The sequence below is a fragment of the Denticeps clupeoides genome, chromosome 4 (genome assembly GCF_900700375.1).
Source record: "Denticeps clupeoides chromosome 4, fDenClu1.1, whole genome shotgun sequence".
Taxonomy (NCBI): domain Eukaryota; kingdom Metazoa; phylum Chordata; class Actinopteri; order Clupeiformes; family Denticipitidae; genus Denticeps; species Denticeps clupeoides.
This window is the reverse complement of record NC_041710.1, coordinates 25783672-25800228: the sequence shown is the minus strand read 5'-3', so window position 1 is coordinate 25800228 and position 16557 is coordinate 25783672. Positions and strand designations below refer to the sequence as shown.

General features: G+C 39.8%; 1 protein-coding gene across 3 annotated transcripts in view; it reads left to right on the top strand.

Moving 5' to 3' along the window:
* sgcz (sarcoglycan zeta) overlaps positions 1 to 16557 on the top strand; it is a 185065-nt gene that overhangs the window by 61522 nt on the left and 106986 nt on the right. The window contains exon 2 of one of the 3 annotated variants that reach the window (XM_028975812.1): positions 48 to 227. The exons of the other annotated variants lie outside the window; for them this stretch is intronic. Within the exon in view, the coding sequence (XP_028831645.1) occupies positions 48 to 227 (180 nt within the window). The remainder of the gene's footprint in view (positions 1 to 47; positions 228 to 16557) is intronic. 3 annotated transcript variants of the gene reach the window in all.

The window sequence follows — 16557 nt, the reverse complement described above, 5'->3', positions numbered from 1 at the left end:
CAGTTTGGCAGCCGCAGTGATACGCCGACATCTCTTTTTCTTTCAAGGGAAAACAAGACAGAGTGGGAGCAGGTCTTCTCAAAACTCAATTACCCAGGATTCATCAGTCACCGCACGCCCCAGCTTGTCCTCCCGCTCAAGCCGGGAGAGTGGAGGCGGAGCGCTTCTCGGGGCAGCCTCCCGGCATCACTTCGCTTCCAATCCACTGGAATGCAGAGGCAGAGAAGGTTTGAGAGTGTTTTTAGATTTAGATCGGTGCGTTATTATCACATAGTTACTGTCACGTAAAGATGAGCTGTGCATGCTGCTGATTCCTGTGGTTAAGGGGTTAAGACTGCAGACAGGATGCCTTTTTTTGTTTATGATTTAGCAATTTGCCAATAGCAGCAGTTTGGGGGTGGTGCACTCCCACAAAATATCACAGAAAAAAAACCCCAAAAAACAGTGCAAGCAGCTTAGGGAGGCTTAGAAGCATCATGCTGAGGATTTGCTGTTGCTGGAGAGACAATGGAAAGTTGTGTATGATCAGTGCATTGCCATTTGCTCTGTTGAGTTATGCTATGAACGGGTTACTGACAGTGTATGCATGCTGTCAGGAAAGAACAGCCTTTTGTCCAGTTTTTCTGGAAGATGATAACAAATGAAAATGTTTTGTTTGGACAGGGCGCATTTGCTGAAATGGGAGAGCATACAACTCACCAAGTGCTACATTGCCGGCCCTTGCTCTCTTATTTCCCAGGCTCTCTCATTATGTTAGTACTTAATGTTCAATTGACTTGCTTAACTGTTATGATTGGCCATTTAAGCCAATAAACTTCTGGTAATTTAATTAGCCCTCAATATGCCTGCTCTCTAGCAATTACTCAACCATACTTCATTATTGTTCACCATTTTACCAATATATTTTGCAAATTAAAAATGTAGAATTAGAAAGATAATGTTACCTTTCCTCACTTAAATGCTTTGAGGGTTTTCATTTGAAAGCCCCTGCATTTTCAGACCAATGCTGTTAGACACCCAGCTTCCAGGAAGAGCTCCAGGCTCGATTTATATCGAGAGAAAAGGTTTTCTGCAGGCTTTATCAATGCAGTGACCCTTCAGAGGTGGGCAGGAACATGGGCTTGGTTCCAATAATTTAATTTGGAGACCTGTATTTCACTTATTGGTACACCATAGAGAATTGCTTGTTCTGCCTGTACGGCATGTGCTGTGCTTTTTCCTCTGTTTTGTGGTTTGCTCTGACACCTCTGGATAGAAATGAATTTTACATGATTTAGCCATAGCTGTTTGAGTGTGTGTAGCCCAAAGATTGCTAAGGCAGGATGGAAAGATGCCTTGTTTTGTGCTTTGTACAATGATCACTGACACAAAAGCAGCTGTGAAGAACCTTGTCCATGAAGATCCCAAGGTTAGCTTGTTAAGGAGATAATTCCTGTGAGGACCTTGAAAGAAAATGAGGAACCTGACACCAAGTTCAATTTCTGAATTGAGCAAAATCAATATAAACCCATAAATCTTGAGTTTAAAAATGAAAATGAAACTTAAGCCTTGACTATAAACAATGGACAACTGGAAAGCCAGATTTCCCTTAAGGGATCTCGGATTCAACATTTTGAAGACACTCAAAATGACCTGCTACTCTAATTTTTTACCCATCTTGCCAGGTTATGGTAATGCCCCATATTTCTCCACATTCATTCTATCATGATGTTAATGATTCCACTCATGTTTATTTTAATCCATCAGAATTTTATAAGATGAGTCATTGGCTCTTGGTTGTGTCACAGATGGTTGTCTATTTGAGTGGCTTTTCACCCCCTTATTAATATTTCTGTGGTGCTTTTTTTTAATAACTTCTCTTTTGGACTTGTTTGAAATGAAGAGGATTTTTCGGGCTGAAGTTATTCCTGAAATTGTGTGAAGCCCATGAGATCACCTTTCATTTTAAGATTTCACTGATGTTGTCCCCCTTCTTTTCTTTTTTCTCGTTTTTAGAGAAGAGCTTTTTACTGTTTTGCTTGCCCTCATTGTCATTGCTGCTTGAGTCAGTCCACTTGAGGAAGCCATAAAAAGAAAAAACTGCCCCAGGGACGGTTTTCCTCTTAACCTCCTACAGAAAAGGTGATATACAAAATGCACATACTTATACAATAAATATGTATCACCAGTTGTGTGTAACTTCATCAATTAAACAAACCCAAAAAATTATTAAGGCAACTTTTCTGCTCATTAGCGTCCTCTACAGGTTTTTACTTTCAGGAACTTTCCAGACCTCTGCTCTGCCCTGCGGTGGAGTGTAAATGACAGGTGTGACAGAGTTAATCAAACAGGGCTGATTAAAATGAAACCAACATTTCTCTGTGTGTGTGATGGCCCCGCTGCTTTGTATTATGAGTTCCTGCTATAAGAACAGAAGGGGCCATAAACTTCACCCTGGGTGAGAGCACCTGCCATGCAGGAAAATGACATCATTATTGAGGACAAGTCACATGGCGTCAGACCCATCAGACCTTGATAGTCTGCTGCCATCTCTCAGTCTTTGAAGAAATGGCCTGGTTCTGCCCAGAAGGAATATTAGCAGCTTGTCACCTTAAGCTAAGTGACCCTTTTTATAGAGCCTGTGTTATTATTGAGTCTGCTGTCTGTGTCCACAAGGTCGTCCAGAATCAAGTATGGTTTTCCTGCTAATCCATGGTCTCTCACTGAGCATGTGGCTACCTGGAATGTACAGAGCATGTGCAAATATGACGCAAGAGATGGATCCAGTTTTCTCAATGTGAAGGGCGTCCACAAGGAATTTCGATCTATTCATGCACAACAATATTCCTCACATGGCATTATCTCCCAACCTTGTTCATTGCGGACTGGATCATTAATTGAATGCTGGGCCTATCCCCAGGGCACTTAACATTGGAAAAGGAAGCCTGCTTGTGTGCTGGTCTTTTATCTCTTCCTCATTACCAATTACAGATGTTGTGGCTGCGTTCGAAAATGTCAGAGCTCACCTTTTTTTTTTTTTTTTTGCTTATTTATTTATTTACATGTACTTACTACCAAGAGGGGAGACAGAGCAACTTGCTGCGAGTCGGCCAGATTCACAGGCCTTTGGGGTGATAAGGGAAGGGGGACTCAATAGAGAGATGCAAGCAATGACAGATTAATAAAATTCGTGCTGGTGTATCGCTGTGTCTTTTTTTTTTTGTGGTTATTTTCAGAACGGAAAGGTTCACAAGGTCAGCCAAAACATTTTTTTAAGGCCTGGCAGGAGGCTTCCTCCCATCTGGCTGTTTAATGGCTGTTGTAAGCTTCATTGTGTAAAATGTGGACTGGCCAGAGGGGTGGGGAAGGATGGGGGGCTGAGGCTAACCATTTAGCACTGGTCAGGGGTCCAGCTGAGGCATCCAGCCTTGCGGTGAGCAACGAAAAGGCAGGCAGGGGAGGTGAAAGTGTGGTGGAGGTTGTGAAGTGAAGGCGGTGGCCTAGAGAGGAACACAAAACCTCCGTGGATATTTTTGTTTCCTGTACTGAAAGGAGAACACTATTCAGGAATTACAATTTGGCCTATTTTTTTTGTCCAACTCCACAAGAGGAAATGAGCAGACTACACACTACTGAGGAGCCCTTGCTGGGACCCTAATGCTTCAGCCCAGATGCCAGATTTATTTTATATTCACGGCGGTTCTCTTTCCCTCTGATTCTGACGAAATGAGTACAATGTTTGTGAAAATGTAAAGTGGTGTAGAATAAAAAAGCCTGCTGGATACATTACCATGAGTGTGTATGTGTGTGGCTGACAAACCCATGTTAAATAAGGCAGGGTTACATGAGAAAATGAGGGTGATAAATAGGCAGATGGAGAGCTGGACGATGAGGAGAAACTGTAAAAGAGTGACAGAGCGCTGGTTAGGCAGAAATCCAAAAAAACACTAATCACACATCTCATCCCCCAGCCGTTAAATATATTGAGCCGCTCTGAATATGCACAGGCAGGAATTTCAGCACGACAAAGTGTCGTCTCTGCCTTGGGCTCTCTTATTTTGGTGAATCATCCACTGGATCAGCCAAGTTCTTTGTAATTTTGTCTTCATTTATTTTCATAAAATGATTGGGGACACATATGCATATTTTGTGTGTGCTTTTTTTTTACACAAACACAAACACACACACACATGCACACACACACACACACACACACACACACACACACACATACACACACACACACACACACACAGAGTTCCTTAAATCATAAAGACAAAGTACCATGGGCAGTTCCATTTAATTAAATTTAGTTATCTTTGTATTGTAATAATGCATTACTACATTTAAAGTAGACATGCTGCCAGTTCTTAAGGTCTTTAAAGACATCAGATAACAGTTGTCTAGCATGCAACAAAATTAACAATCCACGCTTGCATGTTAAACTCTTATTTATTGCCTTATTTATGAGCCACTTAACCTGGGGTTGCTCTTAAGGAAAAGATCCTGTAATTAGTGACTGCAGGCCGATTCGGATCAGATGTTAGCTAAATGTAATGCAATGTGTGACAGTCAGAGAGGTGCATGACAAACTTTATTGTTTCATAAGTTGGGCATTTGGGCCAATACAAAACACAAAGCACTCACGCATTCCTTCATGGGAGAGATACTGCTAGTGGACAGAACAAATGCAAGTAGGTAATCTCTCCCATATATGCATTAAGATACATTAGGTTAATAGTGAAAGTGAAGTGATTGTCACTGTGATACACAGCACAGCACACGGTGCACAAAAAAAAAACGCTTTTAACCATCACCCTTGGTGAGCAGTGGGCAGCCATGACAGGTGCCCAGGGAGCAGTGTGTGGGGACGTTTTTTTGCTCAGTGGCGGCCGGGATTCCAACTGGCAACCTCCTGATTACGAGGCCACTTCCTTAAAAGTTAGGCCACCACTGAACCCATATAATATTGTTTGAAACATATTGATGTACATTGTAGATTAGCAACAGTATATTATACCTGCATGATCAATATACACCGAAATCTGCACATATATACCATTTGTTTCAGTTTGATGTAGATGATGGAGATCATGTATGCCGTGTAGGGTCGTAGTTGCCGTAAATCTCTATCTGCTAAATGCCATGAATGAAACGTTATGCCACTAAATTCCTTCAAGAATTGTGCATACGGGTTTCAGTTTAATCTGTAACACAAGAAGCACTGGCCAAACAGGGCATGGGCAGGTTTTGGGTGTTGGCTGGAAATGTACTTTATTTGAATCATCCCAGTAATTAGTCTTTCTAATGGGTTTTCTGTGGAAGGGAATGTGAGATCCTTGATTCTATGAGAGAGAAAAAAAGAAATCTCACTTTCTAAACACTTTCTTAAATATCTTTTTTTTTTTATCCCCGTGAGGAGAGCTTGTGAAGAGACGCTGTGAGAACTTGGAATCAAGGCTTTGCTAAAATATAGACACTCAATTAAGTAATTAATGAACACGTTTGCTCTTGTTGAATGCTCATATTCAAAGCACGTTTTGATGAAGTGACATTGCGATACGCATTATTGTTAATGGTGTGTAATTTCTTAATTTGGCATTGAGCAATTATTCCCAGCATTCTGCTACCACAATGGTAATAAATGACAGAGACACCCTGACAAGCCAGCAATCTAATGCAGTAAAGACGGTAAAGTTAAACACTCAATAAGTGCTGCCTAACTGCACAGATGCCCACGATCTGTTATTTCATTCAGTATATTTTGGAAATGGTGAGATGCTCAGTTTTTAGTTTCATCTCTTTTGTTCATAACACTTTCCTGTACTCACACACACACACACTCACATGACAATTTAGCATAAATCTCTAGCATTAATCTAATTATATTCTTGGTTCTAGAAAGGAGCCTGAAAGAGCTGAGGGAAAAAAGTCAAGTGAATCTACTTCCAATCATAGTTCTATGCTCTAACTTGGTGGATCTTATTTCTGTGGGTCAGATTTGGGGTTTCTCTGGGAATGTTAAAATAAAGCATGCAGAGAATGCTAATACCACTAACCGACCACATCCATGAGGTTCCATTTGCCAAACTTGCTCTTTTGTATGCGTCTGAATATTTTTAAAAAAGGAGTCTTTGAGTGATTTCCCATCACCGTGACGCCTCCCATATACTGTCATTAGTTGCAGTCTGGAAGCCACAGCTTTGCATAAAACCATTCGTTACAGGCACGTCAAACTCCTCAAACCCCACAGGAGCTTCCACCCTGTGCTCATGCCCTCCATATCGCACACAGCCAGTGCAACAATTTCCAAGTCAGATCATCCCGTTCCGGCTCGGGGCATCGAAGCTGACCCACCTAAAGGGTTTAGGCACTCTTCCCCTGACAGCGAGATGGCGGGAGTCTTCCTTCTTTATGCAGTCAGAGAGTTGCCATACGTACAATGCACATGTTAAAAGGGAGTTTTAAGCTCATTCAGCTGTGTGAATGGTGAGTTGTTATTGAAATTAGAATCAGAGCGGAGGTTTGACTTGGGAGGACCGGGCATTGGTGCAGCCAATGTCAAATGGAGCTCTAAAACTGAAGAAAAAACCCTTCTAGGGTGAGTGGGGTAGACCAAGCTATGGCTGTGGTCTCAAAAGCACAACACAGGAAACGATTCACCCTCTTCAGTTCTCCTGCTCTTTCCTCTTCCTTCACCTTGTAGAAGTTGAGCCCTGACATATTTTTCCTCCCTTGCTATCATTTACTGCTGGGAGTAGTCCACCACACGCGAAGGAACATCAGCCAACAAATTACAATAATGAGGAGCACCTTTTTAACACTCTGCAAATAGTAAATGTCACTTTTCATGGCTCAACGTGTACAAACATGCATAGAGTGTAATAATTAGTGTGACAACTTCATTATAGTTGTAGTCTGTGTAAGCCACAGGTTTAATGTAATTAATTGCCTAATAAAGCTGATTTATCATTTTTCTTTTGAAGACATCTCTCATATACAGTGGGGCAAAAAAAGTATTTGGCAGCAACCAGTTGTGCAAGTTGTACCACTTAAAAAGCCATCCAGCCATCTAGCCATCACAATTCACTCAGATGCTTGTATTTTACCCGCTGCAAAGGGCCATCTTAATGTCACAATTAGTGTTACTCAGTGCCCCTGCCAAGGATCATAATGTTATGGCTGATCTGTGCCTACATGTAAAGTGTCATGACCCATCAACTATCATGTGTGTCAGTGCAATAGACAGCTGGTCACGTAAAGTGGATATTGCATCCTCAACCGTGACAACGACAACTGTGAGTCTCCACTGAGTCTGTCTTTTCTTCTTTCTTATGTGAGGCCAAGTCTATGCAGAAGACGAGATGTTTTCTTCCATACCAATAAATCTGTTTTTCACTCTTTCCCAAACTCAATCTCAGTACGGTGATGTGTCTCAGAATCGAAAGGGCCTTGCGATCTCTTAGGATATAAGGGGTCTGGTTTACGAGCGTGGACAGTAAAACTATGTTGGTGTGCTCTCAGTGAAATGTGTGTGTGGTTTTGTATGGCCAAAAGCATTCTGATACCCACAGCATTTGACAGAAAGATCACATTAAATTAATTCTCTCCAGTGGTGATTAGGTTTAACAAGGCGGTGCCAACAGACATCAAGGGTTAGAACCAGAGGGGCATTTGTGGCATTTTGTGATGAAATGAACCTCCTGACAAACTTTTTACAGTTACTTAGACATTCAAATCAGTACATTCCGAACAGGTCCTGGTAGAATGCCATTATCTCGTTTGGCATTTTACTGACAAATTGCTGCTAATCATAATGATCAAATGTATATATTGAAAATATATATTTTTTCTTAAAGACGCCAATGCTATAAAACTCAACTTGTGATCTAGTACAGAAGACAAATTTTAGAACGTAAGGAACCTATATTAATAATACAGATTTTCAGCAGCGTGTAGTGCACATAACAATTTGATTTTAATTATTGATCAACATTCTACATTGCATTTTATTTGAAGTAGATGAAACAGGGTTTTGTGACTTTTTGTGACAATAAAGTATTGTTCTACACCTGCCCCACCCACTGTAGTTGTTTGAGAGATGAAAAACACTAATTAGAACAAATGTTGTTTGTCTCCAGTGTTCCTTGACGGGGAGAAAAAAAGCGGAAGTCAGCTGCTGGCAGGGGGATGTCATGCGGGGGACAGAGATGATTGCCTGGACCCAGTGGGGTCACAGATTTGCGACATTGCACTTTGCCGGTGCACCTGCGATTACATTCTACCCATGGTGCATCTGTGATCCTTGTCAGGGGATGCTGATTAGGCTTTGTTTAATTTGCACGCCGCTGCGAAGACCATAAATCACTTGTTTAAAGGGTGGCATCGTGACTCCTACTGGGCCTTTGATTACAATAACTGTGCACAGATAATGAAATTGTGTGTTATCTCAATCATAGAGGAATTAAAACTCTGAAGAAGGAACATCTCAGCAGACAATATTTCCCTCTCCCCTAAAAAAAAAAAGCCAAAGTTATTAGTGCAAACTTGTTCCTTTTTGATGCTAAGAGGGTTTGATAGGTGTGAGTGATGGAGCTTAGCGATCTGATGAAACTACACCGGGCCGTTTGCACAGAACACCACCCGCAGTCAAATTCTCCCTGGTTGCAGCAGTTAAAGCAAAATTGCTTTGATATTAATTGACTTGTACAAGGCAGATGCCTCTTTATCTTTTACTAAAAAAAAAAAAAACCCTCCTTCCCCCAACCGTCACATAGCATCGTCTATGTTACAAAACATAGCTTTTTACTAGTTTTCTTCTTCTTTTTTTTCTATTTCACCCATCCATCCCCTTGCCAAAAAAAGCCATTAGCCTATCAAGACTGAATTTGTGCCATGCTTGTGCCAAGTATTCGGCTCATAGGGTTAACACTGATTTGGTTTTACATAAGACTGGATCGTGTGAATGCAAGGCAGATGAAGTCTCACTTTACATTACAGTGAAAAGGGAAGCGAGCTGCTGTTAGCGAACATCCAATATATATGCTAACCAGGTGGACATACAAGGGGTCCTGTTAAATCTTTGCAGCTTTGTTACGGATCGCGTTTGCTGTCAGTGTCAGAGTGTGCGACTTGGCCAGTGAGCGCTAAATAAATGGTGAGTATGTGTTATAATGCCTTTATCATGCTCCACTTTATGACACATTTAGAGCTGTGCTTTTAATGATGAGGAATGATAAAGAACATGACTGAGAAGGATGAATAATTGCACTGAATATATTTGAAAAAAAAAGAAGATCAAAGAGCAAATAAAAAACAAGATATGACATGAGTGTGAGTATGAAGTCAAGGAAAACATTTTATCTTTGTTCAGCTTCCTCTGGCTTCTTCAAAACTGTAAAGGTGATTTTTCCCACTACATACATATTATGTAGTAACTGTCGATGGCAACAAAATGGGTTTGTACCACACCCCTGGCACAATATAGCATTTCATAGCATTGCACAATGTAGCCTAGTATAATATTGCACAGTGAAACATGACTACTTTTCACAGTGAACATCCAGTGAGCTGTCATTCCATTCTCTTGCTTCTAAATCCTGCTACGGTGTCCAAACAGAGAGCCTCTGGTATTACTTCAAAGTGATGACTGATTAGAGCTTTCTTCATCTGAAATAAGACATTAAGTTACACAGAGTGTAATTATTGCTGAAAAACAGGGTAATACATAGTACAATTTACTGCACATAGTGACTAACCTCTTTGTGTTCCTATAGTATTTTCACAGTGCAATTACTCTTGGGTAATAAAATGAACCCTAGCATTTTTGGAAATTGGCATTGAATAGCAAAAATACAGTCTGCCTTTGTGTTTAAAAGGCAACTGTTGAGCCATAATTTCCAGTGACACTGCTTATCTGCCTGAAGGTGTAGTGGAGAAAATGGAATGGCTACACATGGGGGTTTGTTCATTATTCATTCTATGCATTTTCAACACAAAGCAAAAATGTACAATATTCATGCAAATGTGAAGTGTAAATGATTTTGTAATACACTAACCAGGGACCTGGTGCAAAGCCTGGAAAACTGAGATAGGGTTATTTATCCATTAATTATTAACTCCATTAATTGTTAATGTTGGAATTTATGTAGGATCTTCTTAACTTAACTTAGCATATAGAAGATAAGTTGATAAGTGTAAAGGGGGAAAGAAAACATTTCAGGATATAGTGTACTTGAAAGATGGCCTTCACTGGCATTCTGGCCTACAGAGGATATAGTGGCATTTGGAAAGAATGTGCTGTTAATCCCAAATCATTTGTCTGAACCCCATTAACTACCATTGTGTTCAGTTAGCTACACATGATGTTACTCCACCTGTAAATGACAACAAAATTCAGGCTGTAGGTCGAAATTTTAACCTGCAATCCTTGTTGGATTTGATTTATGGCTTCCTTGCATTTAGTGCCTCTGTGCTGGTATGTTTGTGTTTGTTTTTGCTTAAATGCCAGTTCTCTGTCAGCGTCTTACCATTTCCTATTACCAAATATTCTATTTTTAACATGGGCAATTAGTCATTATTTTACAATTCTTTGGATCAGATTTGCATAAATATTGTTAATCACATTATTTAAAATATGTGTAAAAGAAGATTTTTTTTTGAAGATTTATTTTTCAAACCGAAAAGGTCTGGTGCAGTTTAATTTTGGTTAATGTATTCGTGTTTTTTTTTTTTTACCTATTCATGTTTTTCATGAGGGATACAGTAGAGGTGTAGGGGTGCATTCAATCAACATAAATCGCTTGGGAACGTTACGCTAATGCTTTCCGACCCTGCTGAGGTGAAATGGGTGACAAACATTTGCCACCAGCCGCGTACCTGTCATCTCCATCTGGAGAAGAAGAGCAGGGGAGTCTCATAAAAAAATAGCTGGTAAATAAAGCATGACGTCATGCATTATGTAGCATCATTAGAGATGCTGTTGCTGTATTCCTAATGAGACAGAGACCGACAGGTAGGGCCAAGAGCAGACCACGATTAATCTGAAGGACAAATTGTCTCCCTGAAGTTATGCAGCCACCCCCAGTGAGGATCCATCCCTGAGGCTCTGGCTTCCAAATCCCACCATCAGTTTATCTGCAGGTTACTGGAGCGGCTGCAGTGATTTCCCATCCCTCCCACTTCTTAGTGACCAACAACAAAATGGGCACAGTGCTTACTACTACTAATACTACTACTACAACTAATAATAATAATAACAATAATAACAGTTGTTATTATTATATGATTCTTTTTTGTTATTGTTGTTGTTATAATGCATGGGAAAGACTCCTTTTAAATTTTCCCTTTTTTCACACCCATAGGTCTGAATAATATTGAGTTCATTCTGTGAAGAGAATGACAGTGATTTCAAAAAGCGTTTTCTTTTTGCATGCAGAGCTGCTTTGGGGCCTGTCACAAATCACACACACACACACACACACACACACACACACACACAGACAGATACACAGACACACACACAAATGAATAAAAAGCATCCTTGCACTGACATGGATTATTCCAAATCGGTCTGACAGCTCTCATTTTTGATTGACACAACAAAGGAGACCTTTTACCTGTGAACTGTAAGGGTGAGTCTGGTTGAGCAGAGGTCTCTGGTTGAACTGGCTCTATCCCCATTCAGCAATTGAGCACATTTAGGGAATTTACTAAATCACAAGAGTTTCAAGAGTTTTGCCCAGTAACTCAGCATGGAGACCAGAAAGCAACAGCTGACTGCAGCTTTATTCTGAAGTCCCCTTCAAAGGATAAAACGTGGCCCTGACCGACACACATACTAGTTTTTCACTGGTTAGCTAAGCCACTATCGACAGCAAAGTCATTCACAAGGGAATAAATAAATGCATATATACATTCAAACACGAGTGTTAAGGGCCTTATCAAGATAAGCATCACACAATGAGCATCAATAAAAGCTTTGCTGCTCCATGGCAAACTCTCTAGTCTGGGGAGGCATGGAGTGCTTGAATCTCAATTAGGGGTTCCTTTGAGTGGCTGATGTATCAGATGTTTCACATATTTGTTCATGCTTTATAAATGACGACTTAGTCCAGAGTTGAGACACTTAGAATTTTAGTAATACAGTTCATTGCATGGCAGGAATCTTGTATTTAATTAAGCATTAGGCAGAAAGTGTATTGCATGAATTGCCACTCAAGATGCTGCTCAAATGCTGCTGTACATTGTGTGTGAAGCCAGATATCTGTGTGTAAATGATACAGGAGCGGTATTTTTTTTGTGGGGCTGTGGGAGATCACCCACTCATTTTTGGGTGATCAAACCTGAATTACCTGCGTTGGAACTATAGTAATGAAGTGTTTTATCTTGTTTATTGATGATAATCATATTCATCAAATTGTTGGACAAATCAGGTGGGGCCTCCATATACAGAGATAGGATATGAAATTGAGATTATTGCCACTTTTTGACATGACAACACACAACACACTTCAAACAGAAACCTGTGTTGCAAGGTAGCTGATGCACCACATAAAATTTGCACATCACTGAATGCAATCTTGAGGTATCAGGCCACTGGATTGTGTTTCAAATTTAATTCATAGGTGACGTTATTTCAACATTCTTTAAAACCTTAATGCATTAGGTCCAGAACCAGTTCCCTTTCCTTTAGTGAAAGCTGGAGAGGAGCTGTCCATGGTGCTGAATCTGGATGTTGTATTTTTATGGCCAGATCACTGAGCAGCAAATGTGCAGTGTGTGGACATGCATGGTAAACACAGTGAAGGTCACTGTTATTGTGTTGGGCTGACACTGTGCTGGCCCAGTCAAACCAGACCTGTTTAATCGATCCTTGGGCAAAGCACTTCATTTCGATAAAAGTGAAATATTCCAAGATCACAACGCCCTCTTCTGCAGTCGTGTCTTATGATGGATGATGACTTGTCCCAAACAGTTGGTTCCATCTGCATAGATGTCCAGCATAGGCTTCCTTGTGATTCTGAACCCAGATACTTATAAAGACCTTGAAACCCGCAATATTCTTCTGTTGCTAACCAACCTGGAATAGCAATGACCCCTACCTCTAAAACTTAACTACCAAAACATTACTGATGCTACTCCACGTGCAGCAACATTGAACAGACCTTAAAACCAAGGTCAAACTGAGATCCATAAATGTATTACATTGCATTAGATTGCTGCACTGTCTCTGTAGGACATGTGCGGTTATAGTGAAGCACACCTGCATACTGCTTTCAGACTAATGTATGTTGTAAAGTCAGCTGGTTCTCTGAACTACCTTGTATTCCAGTGAGGTAGCATTAAAATGATGCAATATAGTAATGTTTGTTGTGTTATATTTTAGTCTTTGCATTGAAATGCTTTGACGACACAACAGCCATGAGGCTTTGTTTCATGCTGTTTGCTCAGTCCACTTCTCAGCTCATTTCCATTCAGTCTGTTTAAAGTTACATAAATCCCACTGTTGCATTCTGCATTTTGAGCTTTAACCCATTTCTGTCTTTTTATTTTTCAGATGAAGAATTTTGAGCTTTGTGTTGGAATAAAGTATAAGTGTGGTTTCCGAGGCACTGTGTCCTGATTATACAGCCTGCCGCGTTGAAATGCGGAGAGGAATGACTCAGGTGCAGTGGGACTTGCAGAGGTCTTAGCGTAACTGTAGTTTAACTACCAGTGCTTCTTTATTTTTCCCACTGTGTCATCCATAACCCCCCTCTTCCTTTGTCTATCGCCGGCTCTCCCTACACTCTAAAAACTGCTGGGTTAAAAACAACCCAATTTGGGTTATTTTGGTAACCCAGCGCTGGGTCAAAAAGGGACCAACCCAACGCTGGGTTATTTTGACCCAACAAGTTGGGTTACACGTTTAACCCAGCATGCTGGGTTGTGATTATTAACCCAACTATTAGTTAAAAATGACTACGCTGCTGGGTTGAATGGAACCCAAAATGGGTCAGAAATTTAATATAGAAACTTGTGATTAAAATTACTAAAATAAAAACAATTATACAGCAATACATATTTCAATAATGGAATTTTATTAATGACAAAACATGTAAAAAATGTGTCCATATGAATTTAAGACTTTTTTTTCCATCTCCACCTCAACATTAAGACAATTTTTATGAAAATGTATCAAACTGTAGTCACAGTGTTTCTGGAATAAAGTCAGTAACAATGAATCAGATTGAAGCCAAATTAACTTTAGAAAAACACAATTTGACATGTAAATGTAATGAAAAAAAGTTTTCTTATCATGCATAAACTAAGATATAAGAGTCATCTGTAAGAAACACACAACAAAGCAGGCATTAAGAACATCTATGCAGTAAGGATCAGATTTGGTCCAAATAAACTTGCAACTTTCCTAAAATGTGCCCTCTGTAAAAAAAAATAATAATACAATACTATACACATCAAGCACAAGAAGAATCAGATACAAAATGAACAACTGCAAGCCTATTTGCTCTAATCACTGCAAATTAATTGTACAACAATCAGGCATGAAGAGCTGTGCTATAAGCATAATTGGGTCTTACCCTGCTAGCTCATTCTTCAGCTTCTGAACCTTTGGAGGTAGCTCACTTCTACCTTAATTTCACATTGCCTGCTGAATGAAGGTAAACGTGTTTTCAAGCACTTTGGGTGCTGCAGGTGAAGTGCGTAGGTTAAGCCAAACAAGAAGCACATTGCTTGAGGTAGGTTGGTGAGTGCTTCCCTTGCCCTCTCGGTTGATGCCCAGTCTTGAGGGGTTGAGTTATGGCAATGCTGGGCTTGCTGAACTGTTGTCCTCATAATAGAGGATTCCCACTGGGATGTCCATGGAGTCTCCATAGACTCTACATAGTGCAAGAAACATGACAAAAAGAGAATATGCAGGTTAACAGCAATTTGTCTACAATCAACTGTATAGAATTATCTAATATTATAGATTTTGTAATTCAATGTGATTTTATTTTAGGCACTGTAAACAATCTATTTTGTGTGTTTATATATAGGCGTCTTTCATGTTGTGACAGTAGGTGGTATATTACACAATTTGATATTTGAATGGTACAAATGGAGAAAGGGTTTACTCACTGAACTGCTCTTGAAGAACATAGATGCATCATCTCCAAGAATTATTGGAAGTCCTCTCAGGACAAGGCATCTAATGGCTGTTGGCTCTGTGCTCTGCAAAGTGGTATAAAACACACTTGAATGTAGAACAAAGGAAATTAATCTTATATCAGTTTATTTGTCCATATAGAGAAATACCACAAGAGAACAGTTTATGTATTGAACTAACCATCAATATCATTATGAGAAGAAAAGAGAAATATCAACCCACCGTTGTGATGTAGCAGGTCAGCTAATTGCTTTTCTATCCGACCTGTTTTCCTCTTGAAATTTCCATCAAAATTGGACACAACCCATCAAGAACACCAAAGAACTCTTCTTTAAAATTTCTACCAACAATCCTGTTAAACTCCAGGTAAACCTGAAAAATATTAAATATGCTCAGTTTTTATATTCAGGCAGAGTTATTTATAACACAAATAAACCTCTCTGAACATCATGTATGTAAAACAAATAAGAAAAAAAAAAAACATTAAAGGACACATCCACAAACCTGGTTTTCAGTCAAAAAAGCACTGGTCAGCTTTGGATCATCTGGTTGATGTCAGGTTCATCCTTTACAACCTCCTCTCATCTAAGAACAAACATGATTCCTGATGCAAGCAAGGAAAGGGCTTAGTTCCTTCTTGCATAAGTTCCATATTTTAGCCTGTAACGTTTAAAAAACTGTGCTCTTCTCGCAGATAGTACTTGCATTTCCAAAGCATATTAAAGTGGCTTTAAACAAAACTAGTAGTGCAAAAAAAAAACTGGCATATGTTGAAAGTGGGTGTTTACTTTTTCAAACCTACATTGAAATAATTTGAATTCTACAAAACTGTATGTAGATAAGTAGAGAGCTACTCTAAAAACACATTGCTGCAAGTATCAAATGCTCACTGTTCCCTTAAGATGACCTCATAATTAAATGCATGTTTCAAACTACAAATGTTCCAGCAGTTTCTAATTTGAATAGAGAAAACAACTCACCTTGTTCATCCACAAAATGGTTCTCGTTGCAGCAAGCAAAACTCCTTTTAAAATAAAAAGTCCAAACTTGAGGGAAACAGACAAATGTAGACAGAAAGGTATACTTCTAAAATACAACATTAAACCCCAAAACCCCCTTTCACGTTGTATATGCAAAATAAAGCTTACCTATCTCCGTGTGAGTGAGTACACACAAATTGCTGGCCCCAATGCAGTCGCAAGATATTAAGCATTGTTAGCATAGCAAGTGTTAGTTAGCAAGAAAAAAATTCTCCTCTGTCCTTCTACCCGCAGCTTTTGCCTCAGAATTTTTTTTCCGCCCGTCTCCTAACCCCGCGGCTTTCGCTCATAAAATAATTTTTTCGCCCTTCAGAAATTTTTTTTTTTTCGCCCCTCAGAAACTAAAGACGGTGCAAAGACAATGGCGGCTCCTCTCGCTGATGTCCC